Source organism: Carassius auratus, chromosome 40 (assembly GCF_003368295.1).
Source record: "Carassius auratus strain Wakin chromosome 40, ASM336829v1, whole genome shotgun sequence".
NCBI lineage: Eukaryota > Metazoa > Chordata > Actinopteri > Cypriniformes > Cyprinidae > Carassius > Carassius auratus.
In genome coordinates this window covers 16,762,430-16,775,963 of record NC_039282.1, presented here as the reverse complement: position 1 = coordinate 16,775,963, position 13,534 = coordinate 16,762,430, and the positions used below count along the sequence as shown (strand labels likewise).

The window sequence follows — 13,534 nt, the reverse complement described above, 5'->3', positions numbered from 1 at the left end:
ACACAGCTCAGTGACGTGGAAAATATTGCAGGATCTCGACTTGTGCTTTAAAAGTTAATCATACACACCAATTTAAAAACAGGGAGCGCATGTGCAAGACACTGAGAAGGTAGAATCAAAGATTTCGGTTTTCAAAAATTATTCAAAAGCGGCGCAGTGGAACACAAAGTGCATTCTTTCTGAAATGGTAACATCCAGAGCCCATTGCTTATCATCACAGACAGACAGACAACTACTGGGTAAGCAAAGTAAAACTTACATTATTTGTTAAGTGAAACTACTAAATACTAAAATGTAATTTTAGTCACTAAAATGACTGAGTTTTAACTTTCTAACTATCTATAAATGATTGTATCTGTATGAATTGATCATACAGTATATCAAAGCTATCAAATGTATTTCATGAAGAATTGGTCCTTCTTTAATTTTGTGGTTTGATTGACTGGCATCTTGAAGTGTGTATGTATAAAATATCAATTGACACAGAGTCACATGCTGGTATATTAAAGCAGGTATAATAATAAAGATTATTTCAACTTTTGTCTTATTAATATTTTTATAAATCAGACTGTTAAGAAATTAAAGATCCTGACAAATAGTCTATTCATGGTGTTAAATAAATATGAAGCCCTATGCTCATTATTTTTTATAGATTGTATTTTTGAACCCATTTGAACCCTGTTAATGGATTCGATGTAAGTGTGGCATAACGTGCAGAATGTGCAGATGTGTTCTGGTGCACATGAAGACATAGTATCATGTTTTTAAACCTATAGAGAATATAAAAACATGTTCATGCAGCAGTTTGGCATATTCCCATAGGACTGCATCCACAGACCTAGTAGAGGAATATTGTGGGAAGATTATAGGGAGAGTTCAACAGTGCTCGTATGAATGCAGCGGTGGGAGTAGCTCAAGTTGAGTTTGCATAGCAATAGGGGAGTTTTACAAGAATGATGCTGCAGTGTTTTGGGGAACGTTTGGATAAACTTTACTGCAAACCTAAGGGAGTCCTAGTCTTACACTTTCTCCGTTGAGTTTAAAATTAATTGGTTGCATAGCACTAGGGGAGGCTCTACAGTGCCAAAAGCGCTAACACTATTGGTGTGCTGGGAAAACGTATGTCAAGGTGCTGAACGGTCACAAATGTGTAAGCATTCAGGGAGCGTTTCTTTAATATTGTTATATCATTAGGGAAGCACTTGTGAAACTGTGAGTCCTCTGGGTGCTGTCTTTTTGTGAAATATTTCTTAGGTGAGAATTTATGGATGGATGGAAAAAACAGCCTCCAACTAATAGTGAGAAATAAGTTATTTTCTAGGGGCGCTTGTTTGGAGAAGATGAACATGTTCTGCGGTCTTTGTCTTTCTCAAGCTCGCACCTTTTGTGTGGTAATGATTTATTGCACTGTTCTCAATCATTAGCATGCATTAATTGAATGTGATTGTAATACTTGTGCGATGTAATTAACTATTCTAATACTGAGGATTATTATAATTGTATGGTTTCTAACAAATGAGGTATTGGGGTGGTATCTAAAGTGAGACATAAAAACGACATTTTCAAAATATTAGAGGACACAATTTATAATATTTTTGCAGCATTCTTTCTTTGATATCTTTGAACAATTAAATGTATAGTTGGTAAGTTATATTGTGTTCGCTTTGGGCTGATCATCGTTATTGTTGTTGCCAGGTGAATGTTTGTTGCTGCGCTCAGTCCCGCCCCTTGATGTCTCCTGCAGGAAGAGGCGTGGCTTACAAAGTGACAGAAGTATTCTTCGATATTCTCTGCGGAAGTTCTGATTGAGCAGTCCGTACACCACAGCATTCAGGCAGGAGTTAAAGTATGCCATGAAATAACTCACCACAAACAGCCAATCGGGGACCAAGGGTGCTACACGGGGCGGGTCCACCGCTACAGCCAAGCCAATCAGATTCAGCGGCGCCCAGCAGACGGCAAACAGCACAAAGACGACAAACATGGTCAAGAAGTGGCGCAACTCACCCGGACGGGGGCGTGGCCTGACGTCGGTGGTGACCCGCCTCCTCACACGGAGCACCAGCACCCAAATCCTCAGATAGCAGAACGTTACTACCGCGATAGGAAGCAGGAAATGCACGGTCACTACAGCAATGGTGTAGCCTGCACTTGTTGTCTGGCTAAAGGTGCATGAATAAACGCGAGGGTCGTACGTCAACGACCCCAGTGCCAGGTTTGGAAGAATGGCGATGGCGGTGAGCACCCAGACTAACATCAGTAGCGCCAGGGTTCCTGCGCGGCCGTAGATCTTCTCGTAGGTGTTGGCCTGGCAGATGAAACAGTAGCGGTTGATGGCGATGGCGGTGATGTTGAAGATGGAGCCGATGACGCTCGCACCCATCAGGAAGCCGCTGACCTTACACTCCAACTCCCCGGGCAACCAGCCCGCGTGCAGCATGCCATGCAAGACTAGAGGGTAGGGATAGCAAACCACCAGGAGATCGGCGAAAGCCAGGCTCACTACAAATGCATTACCTAATACACACACAGAAAAAAAAGACCCAAGTTATGGCATTAGAGTCAGGTGAACTGTTTTGTTACATTCAGATCATGTCAAAATTACTATAATTACCAGTTTCTAAATTGTAAAAACTCAAAATGACATTAAAACAGCTTCAAAGACTTGACTATTACATTATATAAAAACAAGCTAATTGGAAATGGCAACAACAGTAAGACATAGTCAAGTACTGTAACTACACTACTGATTAAAATACACATAAAAATATATTGCTATGATGCACAGCTGAATTTTCAGCATCGTTACTTTAGTCTTCAGCATCACATGGTCCTTCAGAAATCATTTTGATTTGATGCACAAGAAACATTTCATACTTGCTGAATAAAAGTTTTGATTTATAAAAAAAAAACACTTCCTGACATGTAATGGACAGTAGTGTAGCTACTAACATCTAGATTAAAAAATATGTGTTTAATATATAACTGTGTGGAATAAGATTTAAACCAATGACAGGGCTTTTCAGTGTCAGAACAGCAATTTCATGTTAAGTACAACTGTTAAAAACTGATTCCAATAAAAATGCATGAGGTTCTTCAGATTTCGACATTTGTTTTTTCATGAAATCATGACACTGATGCAGCATTTTTTGCCACTAGAGATAAAATGAATGTATTTTTTATATACATTTTTACAAACGTAGAACACAAAGACACAAGAAGGGTAACTTGATAACAGCACCTGAACTGTTGTTGACATACTGCATGTCTGGGAGTGTGGGAGCATTTGTGTGTGTGTGTTTGTGTGTGTGTGTGTGTGTGTGTGTGTAAGTGAGTGTGTAGGACAGGCTCAGACACTGTAGTATCTTGCCTGTTTGGGTCACACAAAGTTCAGCTCCATTAGATTAAGTGCGTTGTCTGTGACACTGAGTTCTCCTCTACACCCAGTGTCACCGACACCACACGTTTGCTTGGTTTACCAGTTGATGCATGTGTTGTGTACTGGTTTGTTGGGAGTTGAGGTTTTCTCCACAGATCAGGTTGTATAAGCATTTAAAGAAAAGATGGAGTTCATATTGAATCCAACATAGTACTGTACACTCTCTCTCTCACACACACACACACACAAACACACACACTTTTATGCCTAAACCAATGCATTAGAGAACTGAAATAGTTTTTGTAATGGATACATGCATTCAGTTAATATCAATTGAATGCATCTGCAAAAGAGAGTTCATATAGAAAGAATTAATAATCTCTTCCTCATGCAAATGACTGATGCTCGATTCATTCAAACACCCTTACAATGGCACTTTCTGACACTGTTTAAATTCCATCGATGCTCATTTGCATAAATGTAAACCTTTTCAAATTGTTGCATCATAGCACAAGCCCACACTGCATTGCATGGTCGCTTATGTCGCCAGAAATGGAATGATTTAAGCTCAACACAAATTGCTGTCAACTTTCACAGCCGCCCATTTCCCCTTATCTAACGCGCTCTCTTCTTTTTAAATTTTTTATCTTTCTCATTTGGATCCATCAGTGTCTGCTATCGTTCTCTCGCTCCGTGTCAATATCTCTCACCATATCTGATTTCTGATCCATCTCTTTTCCTCTCATTTATTACAACTCAATTTGCCTTCCCTCTCGTTCGACCTTTCTCACAAGAAGATTAACAGGCAAGAGGAAAAAAATCAGCTGGACTTTTAAATGTTTTAATTGGAACGTCGAAAGGCTTTCTGAGAGAAATTTGGTCTAATCTCTCATTCAGAAACTGGGCCAGAATGCATGCTCTTGAACCTGAAAACAGAGTTTAGCTCGACAGAGATGCCTGAGCAAAGAAACAAATAAAAATCGGCTTTAGTAGAGCACCACACACACACACACACACACACACTTGCGCTCATTACCTCTGTGATCCTGCTGCATACTGGTGTGAGGAATAAGTGTTCAGGAGATGAATAGTGTGCCAGATACACAGATGCTTCCTGTGGGATTCTGGGCTTTGACATTTGGAAAAACATTAAGTCTGTTTGCTAAACAGATGAATTTTTGAACTGCTGCCTTCACACTCAAAAACACATTGGCCCCTGCTTTTAAATGACTGTACCACTTACTTATTACATCGATGTTGTTTACCAAAACCATCATACTCAGTATATTTCAGAATTCAGTTCTCTGTGAACAAATGAACTGTATATCTTCAATGCAAAGTCACTTTGTATAAAAGTGTAAGCCAAATGCATAAATTAAATGTAAAATGCTTGCCATGATTTGAGAGAACATTTCCCTACTTTAGAAACAAGAACGCTAATAGGGATTAGAAGTGAAGACAAGGAGAGAATATAAAGTTTTAAAAGCATCCCACAAAACACAGAGAGAGATGCATGTGAATCTGTAAGAGAAATGAGAGTATGGAAAAAATTCATGGAATTATTATTATTATTTTTTTACTGTGGTCCCAGAATGCAGCTAAAGCTGTTACAGCTGAAGCTCCTATGATATCAATGTCACATACATACATGCATATATATATATATTTTTTTTTACATTTTACAATAATCCAACTCTCATTCATACAATTGGACGGGTACCCTCAAAGTTGGTACTTCAAAATGAATGCAACCATTCATCCATAATCTAGAAGAAACAGAAGACTGTCATGTGTCATGTCGATAGTCAACACGTTTACATCACGCATCTTGAAAAAAAATTCTGCTGATTTACCCAATATTACCTCATTTGAAGATGCTGAATTCAAATAGCATTCAAATTCATATTCAAAATAACAAAAGCAGTTGAATACAGTATGTATTACAATTGGCAAAGGATTGGAAAAGGTGGAAATGTCTTCTGAATCATTTATACATGTGGAAAAATAGGCTGAGAATTGAACGAATAATCATGTATTTTCTTGCTGATTAAAGCATAATACAATGGATGGCATGAGTGTAAGTCGTCAGAGAGAGACTTATTATTTTTGGGTGGAGTATCCCTTGAACTATTCAAGTCATTTTACAAAATTTCCATGCAGTAAAATTCTAAATGTCAAACAGTGGAAATGAAAACTGGCTAATTGGAGTAAGAATATTCTGTTTTCAACTGTTTAAATATTACACTTATAGTATATGGTTCAAATGTATGCCTAGGATAAACTGGATTGTACATTCAGCTACATATAAGCACAACTGATGTGTAAGAGTAATTCAAGCCTATTATTTATACAGGTTAATATTAAATCTAGAAACTCAGTATCATGGTCTTGGCCACCAATTGCCTAAATGTCAATCCACACCAATGGAACTCATTAATGCTTTCTCCTAGGCACCACTGACATTAAAAAATCACATCTCGTTTCAGAAAAGAGCTCAACAATGTCTTGTGGTCAGAAAAAAACTGTGGTCAGATTTGCTCGAGTAACAGCTAAATTAATTTAGCATCATGCAGGAAATTCTAGGAGGAAGGGGATATTGAAATGAGACACACATAAAAACTCCATTAGGTCTTTTTTTTTTTTGAGCCACATACCTCTGAGCATTTAAAGTTTCCTGCGGGTTTCTCTCTTCCACACATAAGCACACACAAAGGCTTTAATTAAAAACAGCATAACAGAGAATGCTCACACACACACACACACACACAACCATTAATGACAGCAACCAAGAGTAGTGCTGCTTAGTCAACATGAATGTTAATTAAATCTCTAATGACCCCAAACTAACGAGGACTTCACTAACTCAATCACTTTAGGTAAAAACACATATGAAGGGTTCTACCACAGTACTACATCTCTTTTACCTAACTGTGTGTGTGTGTGTGTGTGTGTGCATAAGATAAATGAATGCGGGTCTAAAGTGCGTGGCAATGTCCCCGAGGACTTTGTAATCTCACTTGGCACCAATAACCCTGTATCTGAGGAAATTTTAGTGGGTGTGTGTATAATAGAACGGCTTTGTTGGATGATCAAAGTGTTTTGTATAAAATAGCCACACACTCACACACACACGCATTCATGTAGAAAACGAAACATTTTTCTTTGTCAGCTACGGATCACGTTTCACTGCGCGTCGCTGACGTGGCCGGTCTCCGTTGACACTGATGCTGTTTTTGATTGACCTCTGCAGCCTGTGTTCCATTCCAAACTTTTACACTTCGACCTCTACATTTCCAAACGCACCAATCACTTTTACAGCTCCTAAACTCTGACCGCTTATGCTTCTTTGCAGAAATGACAAAGAGCCTCCTCTCGCTGTGATTTTACAAGATCGCTGGGTTATCTCAAGTGTGCACAGCAAAAAGTTACAAGAGGCCATGACACACCAAGTTGACTGTCAGCTGGCAGCAAACACCAGGCTGTTGTCGAGCATCTGCATCTTTGGCCAATGAGCGTGTTGAATCGGCATCGGACAATTGGGGAGACAGATTACTCAGATTAGCTGTTCAGGTCGGTGAACCAGTGCATGGGAAGAAAAGTGAAAGTGATGAAAGTGTGCAAATGAGAAAGTTAAGAGGATGCACAAAATTCAGATATTCAAAATGGTAAGGCAGTGCTGCTTTGGTAACGGTTTGTATATCAGCAGTCCTGGTTTCGGTTTCGCTTTTTGAATGACAAATTTAGACTATTACCACTCAAACATATGTGATAGATGGCTGTTGGCTGTCATCTTCATGGTGTGTTTAAGTGCAACTTTTTAGCCCAGATGCAACACACAGGGGTAATAAGCAACTTTAAGCAACACCTGTGAATGGAATGGCTATGCCTACTGGAAGTAAGTGGTTACACAGCCAAAGCCCAGAACGTAAAAATCATTAAGAAACCCAAGACAGGGGGGTTTTTTTTAAAGCAAGAGAAGGATTCATTTTGCCATTAAATGATAATCTATTGTCAGAAGAAGAGTCATAAACTGAAGCAATTGCACTGTTATATACCATAAAACGTAACATTTACTTAACTAATCTGTCACATTGTAATGATTACGGCAAACCTTCTGTTCTCTTAGTAGTAGCTGAAGTTGCGCATGCGCAATATGACGTCTGAATGCCGTTCCATCAGTGGCAGCTGCTTCAAGACCCTAATATTTTGGCAGCTGCCAAAGGTTTATTTGATCATTTAATGTGATTACTGGGTGATGTAGATGACTGCTGTGCTTGTGATGGCAATGTGGAGCGCATGTTGATGACTGCAGGATTGAATGCCTTCGTCTAGTCACGCTGTTTTATTCCCTCATTACTTTGATCAGACTTCTCACTTCACCTTTTTTGCCTCTGTATGAAATGACCTTCTTAAAAAAGAAATATTATGCTGATTTGATTTTCAAATGAATCATAAAATATAAATCACATTCTGGCAACCATGGGGCTAGGCTAGCATATTAGCTTAGCATAGCATTAAATCACAACTTGTTTGCTCCAATATTAACTACAACATCAGTCAAGTGTTTAAAATAACCTCTTTCTCTGATCCAATTTTATAATTGAATGAGACAGAAAGTATATTATTTGATAGAATTCTATACTGTGATCCAGAGGATGTTGATTAGCACTTAATTATAAATATACCGTATTCTTAGGCCGTATTCTTAGGCAATCATGTTTATTGCCATCATGTTTCATCATTCAAAACATCTCTACCTGCATTTTATTCAACTACAGCAATAGATGGATGCCTTAGTAGTCCATATTTGAGATTTCCTGCAACTTTACGACTGCATCCAAAATCGCATACTTCCCTTCTATATAGTAAGTGAAAAACAGTATGTGACAAATGTGTCCAAATTTATAGCAAAAAGTACCCAGATGACCTGCAATGTCCAGAGAGATTCTGAAGTGTGCATATGATGGACACTTTACCATCCAATGAGGCCATACAGTAAAAGGTCACGTGATAATGAGAACAGGGCAAATAAAGTACATCCACATTACAATCATACTACACACATTCATACTATATACAATGTACTCTTTTTGTAGTCTTGAAGTAATTACTTATTTAAAAAAGTACCTACTCAAGAGTGTGCAATTTTGGATGCAGACTATGACTTCTTTGAGTCTCACTTGTGGACCTTCTGTGCAAAGGCACCCTGCAGCTACGAGTATCAATGAAACGGACATTACTGAGAGTGTTTAGCACTCCATAATGCCCCATTTTTGGTAAAAATAGAATAAATAATACTCCTCTCTCAAGAAATTTTGAGTAAACATGATAATCCATACATTTTCTTTAACTAAGCACGTTTGGACTATGAGCCCTGAAAGACATTGTTTAGTTAAAATGACTTTTTTTTTGGTTTAGTTAAAATAATTTTTTTCTCAGTGAAAGCATAAGAAGCTCATATGTAAATGCATGGACAGAATTTTGGATTTTGCATTCCTCTTGACAAAAATGAAGAAATTACTGTCACTGTAAGACATTTAAAACAAAACTGAGGGTCATACGTATCCCAATGCATGTTAACAGGATATGACAAACTGTATATTTTGCATTTATTTTGGATTTATTGGGACGCAGTTCACATAGTGGAGTACTTTATACTGTGTGCATGAATTACTATGTTCATCAACTACCATCAAAGACCATTTTTACCCTGGAAAAACCCTTATTTGTTGTTGATTTGTGTGTCATGGCTTTTAAGCTAACAGAAAAGTCCTTACAATTACTGCAAAAAGAAATGACTTGCCGAATGACTTTTGACAAGTGTTGTACATTCATTGTATCTACAAAAAACCCACACTTTTTTCCCAAAAGATCCTCTGAAGAAGAAAGTTTTCCATTTAAAACTATCCGATTAATGCTTCACTCCGCATAGTTCAATGCTTCGGGAAACATTGTCATCAATCTTCTGAATGGCCTGTACTGCTCTTCAGGGATATGACCCTCAACTTTACAAGAAAAATGTCTTAAACACATCACTTTCTTTTCCTCTTGCAAGGCCGCCAGGGTGTGATGGAACACAGCTGGACAGAAGTAAGGGGCGTGGTTTTGTCATCTCATTTGCATAAGGTTTACCCAGACCCAACAGGATGCCATTCTGTCCGGAACTGCACAGCAATAGGAACCTTTAGGAAAAACTAAACAGATCCGATGCATTAATCAATACTTCACTTCTCCTGCAGTTCAACTGGACACAGCCCAAAGCTGGTCATGTAAAAGAACAAAAAGGCACTCGTGCCATCATTTGAGAGCTCAGATACAAGTGTTTCCTTAATCATCACAGGTCAAAGTGAAGGATGCAGTCAAGGGCAACATTTATTGCATGCCCTTTGAGTATCTATATAGAGCACCAGCAAGCTCATCAACTCTATGCTAATGAGACACTGAATGTCACCTTGTGGTACACAAATATACTCTACCAAACACAAGCAGAAGAGGTCACGGACCAAATCTATTTGTCTGAATAAACACCAGCTCAACACTTACGACTTTAACAGCTGACTGGACTGAAAGCATGATAGAGATGAAGAATAAGAGTGAAAGGGAGTGTTTAGAGGGGAATGACTGCAGCATTTCTGTCATTTCGGACTCTCTCTACATCCTTATGTAGACAACAAGTTTTATTTGAAAGCTGGAGTGCAGGGTCGTGCTGGTGAACGGGTACATTTGTTAAAACAGTGATCGGATGATACCACCTGCACATTTCAAGATAAGAAAATGTCAAAAATCTCCAAAGACACAATGACATGCATAGAAAAGATGTCTCTTCCCTTGCTGCATGCTCTCACTTTGTCTGTTCTCACTCTCACACTCTCCATATTACAGATGACTATTAAAGAACACAGCCGACATATAAACCCTGACCTAATAACACAGCACTAGTGAATGGTTTGAGACGGACTGCATGTTTGGAGATAATGCAGTTAAAATCTGTTTACCTATTCTCTCTTTTTCAGTCTTTTTTCTGTTGCCACTGACAGTTTTATTTTTCCTGTGTAATCTAAAATAATGCATTTTAAAACCATACTGACCTTTAAGACATCACAGAGGCAACAGGGCAAGAACTTCAGCATTCTGAGGTCAGATCAAGCTAATTATAGACAGAACAAAATAATATTTTAAAACAACCCTGTAATTTAAAAAAAAAACACTTTTTATTTATTTATTTATTTTATTTTTACATTGTCCTTTGCTTATGCATTCACTCTCTCACATCTCAATTTGTCCCCTTTTTTCTAAATACATACTAGATTCTTTCTTTTAGAGAATGAACATGCTTTTTAAAGTTTTTTACACTTCACATTATGAAGAGATCAGAGCTATGTGAAGCTTGAGACTGGGAAGCACTGCCAGATAATAATGAAAACAATGCAAATGAAAATCTATCAGTTGAAACCATATGGTACTTCATATTAATGAATGAGGTACTCCAATAAAATGCTTTTTCTGAGTGAAATTAACTGTAATTGCTTTGCATTTTCTCTCACACTCACTCACACCAACACACACAAGCACACAAGTGATAAATGCTGGTGGTAAATCTGAGCTATTGCTGTTTCAGACATGCAATTCACACCCCAGCATTCAATCTCAGGTACACACATATGTATGTGTGTGTAAATTATTGATGTACACCAAAGGACTGCCTTTTTTCTCTGAATTTTAAAATTAAATATCCTAAAATACATTTGTCATCTTCATAAGCATACCACAACTCTCTTCAAATGTACGTTAAAGTATCAGCCTTGAGTGCACAGTGTTATTCTCTGGCTCTAACAGTCTTCCATATCTGTGTGTTATGTAACATCCCTATAGTGTCCATGAAACATATTGTTCAATGAACACTGAATGAATGAACAAACTAAATAATGAATGGGTTCACTAGCAATGAATGACAGATGTGTCAAAAACAAAGAAATGAAATAATTTCCACATTTTCTGATTTAAAGGCAATGAAAGGAATTAAAGGATCAAATACAGAGCCTCAAATGCTGTATGCATGCAGGACGGTTGATGGAAATCACTGGAAATGATTTAAGACCAATTGTCATCTTTTAGTACGAGATTTGTATTGTCATTCATGCTCAGGGCAGAGTGTACACGTGAATGGCTGGTAACCGTGTGAATGAAGCACTAGGTTTATTCTTGAATTTCTCACGGGAACACATGCACGCCAGCTGATGACAGTATTAATAACCCTCATCTGAACCTGCAAATGAGTCATACGCGTATTATCCTAATAACTTATTGTCATGAGGACATGAGCCAGTGAATGATAGTCTACTTTTAAGGGTCGTTCACCAGGGACGATTTTTAAATCGTTTTGCATTGTAGTTTAACTTTGGAAACGGAGTCTAGGAATGCGTTTCCGTTACCTTGCGTTCAGCTGTTTTGAATGCAAGAACGGGTCATGTGCGAGCATCCCCTCATGTCTCCGTTAATTAATGTTGGATGAGCGCGCGCACTCACTCACTCACTCACCCGCGTTTCTCAGTTTCCTATTTCTGAGCACCGAGATGATCACCAGCACGTTACCGAGCACATCCACCAAGCTCGTGAAGATCAGCACCCCGGCGAGCACCATGACGACCCATGCTGGCCGCGCGCCCGCTCCGCCACCCCAAGCGCGACCCTGCCCGACTTCCGTCCGGTTTCTGATGAGGGAGACATTCTCGGGCATGTCGAATGAACTTCACCCTCTCTCACAAAAACACGCTCGGTATCTTTCTCACGAAGCCTCTGCCATCTTCATCCTCGTCAACAATTAAACATTCCCACATTCTCAGCGAGCCTTGGGGAGCTCGGTGACGCGCATTGTTTTCTCATTCATGAGCCACATAAAAACATTTTTTCCACTTGATTATTAAATATGTTCAACTTCACAGTGCTCGTTCTCCCTCGCCGCGCGCTCTTTTAAAACTCGCTCACGGTGAGAGCGCAGAGACGCACGAGAAGGTCTCCGGTATTCCCATTGATGACTGAAGAATCACGCTGGCGTGAATTCAACCCTCTTCCTCCTCGTCCAATTCTTCATCCTTTTGCCTTACATCGAGGCTTGAGCTAAGAGGCGTCAAAAGGCTGTTAAACGTGTGACGCGTCGGCTCGCCGCTCTGTCCAGTCAGACTTTATTTATTCATTAATTCACTCACTCGGTGGCGACGGAATCCGATGCCTGAGATCAGATGATGGGCTCCCGTTTCGGTCGAATTCCCGTCTGGGGAGTGTCAAACCATAAAGTGCAATGTGTGACTGGTTTTGGCACAAGTGTGTGTGGTTAAAAAACGCTTTTTTTTTTTTTCTACGATGGTCTTCGTGTTTGAGGGGGCAAGACTGTCGTTAAATGAAAGAATCCAACTTAGAAAACGAGCATTTCTGAGCGGTAATTCCGTGCTTTGCCGCTTCAAAAGCGACGTCCCTCAGCGAGCGGTTTCCGGTCCAGTTCTCGGTTAAGTCCAGCCGGTGAGTCGTCTCCTTCGACCCGCTCCGCACGACCGGTCTCTCGCGCTCTCCTCATTGAGGACCGAAATCCGCGAGCGCGCGCCACCGCTGTTTACAGCTGCTCCGTTCACTCGCTCAGGGAGCCTCCGCGTGCGTCTGAACTTGAACTGAGAGCGCGCAGGTGCACGTGAGGGCGTCCTGCCACAACGGGTTTGAATTAAAAGGCCTTGCAGCGTTTTCTCACTGATTGCTTGCTGATCAGCTTCCACAAACATCACCAAACACCAAGAATTTATCTGAATACATTATATCAGATAAATCTGTAGTAAAATTACCACAGAGCAAATAAAGATGTCTCGTTAACATATCGCCTCTTTTAAATAATTAAAAGCCATTGTAAGGAGCAGTGAACTCAAGCTGTGAAAAAGACAAAATTAATTTACAAGAACGCCATTTATTACCATAACTGGTGGGTGATGGGTCTAACTTGTGTAAATATATATAAATACCTGTATGCAATGTAATGAGAAAAAAAATAAAATACAAAAACATCTAACTAAACTTACTATTAGCGAATTAAATATGTTGTTCCAATATTCCCAAACAGCAATGCATGCTGGGAGTTAAAGCCCTGCCCCCAGTGCTTTAGACATTTTTGCA

General features: G+C 39.3%; 1 protein-coding gene across 1 annotated transcript; it reads right to left on the bottom strand.

Moving 5' to 3' along the window:
* Positions 1-1,639: 1,639 nt before the first annotated feature.
* Positions 1,640-13,136, bottom strand: LOC113058725 (melatonin receptor type 1B-A-like). Its single transcript, XM_026226895.1, has 2 exons — positions 11,918-13,136; positions 1,640-2,517 (listed from the first exon to the last, which is right to left on the bottom strand). The coding sequence occupies exons 1-2, from the start codon at positions 12,114-12,116 to the stop codon at positions 1,649-1,651; spliced, it is 1,068 nt and encodes a 355-aa protein (XP_026082680.1). The 5' UTR covers positions 12,117-13,136; the 3' UTR covers positions 1,640-1,648.
* Positions 13,137-13,534: the final 398 nt, after the last annotated feature.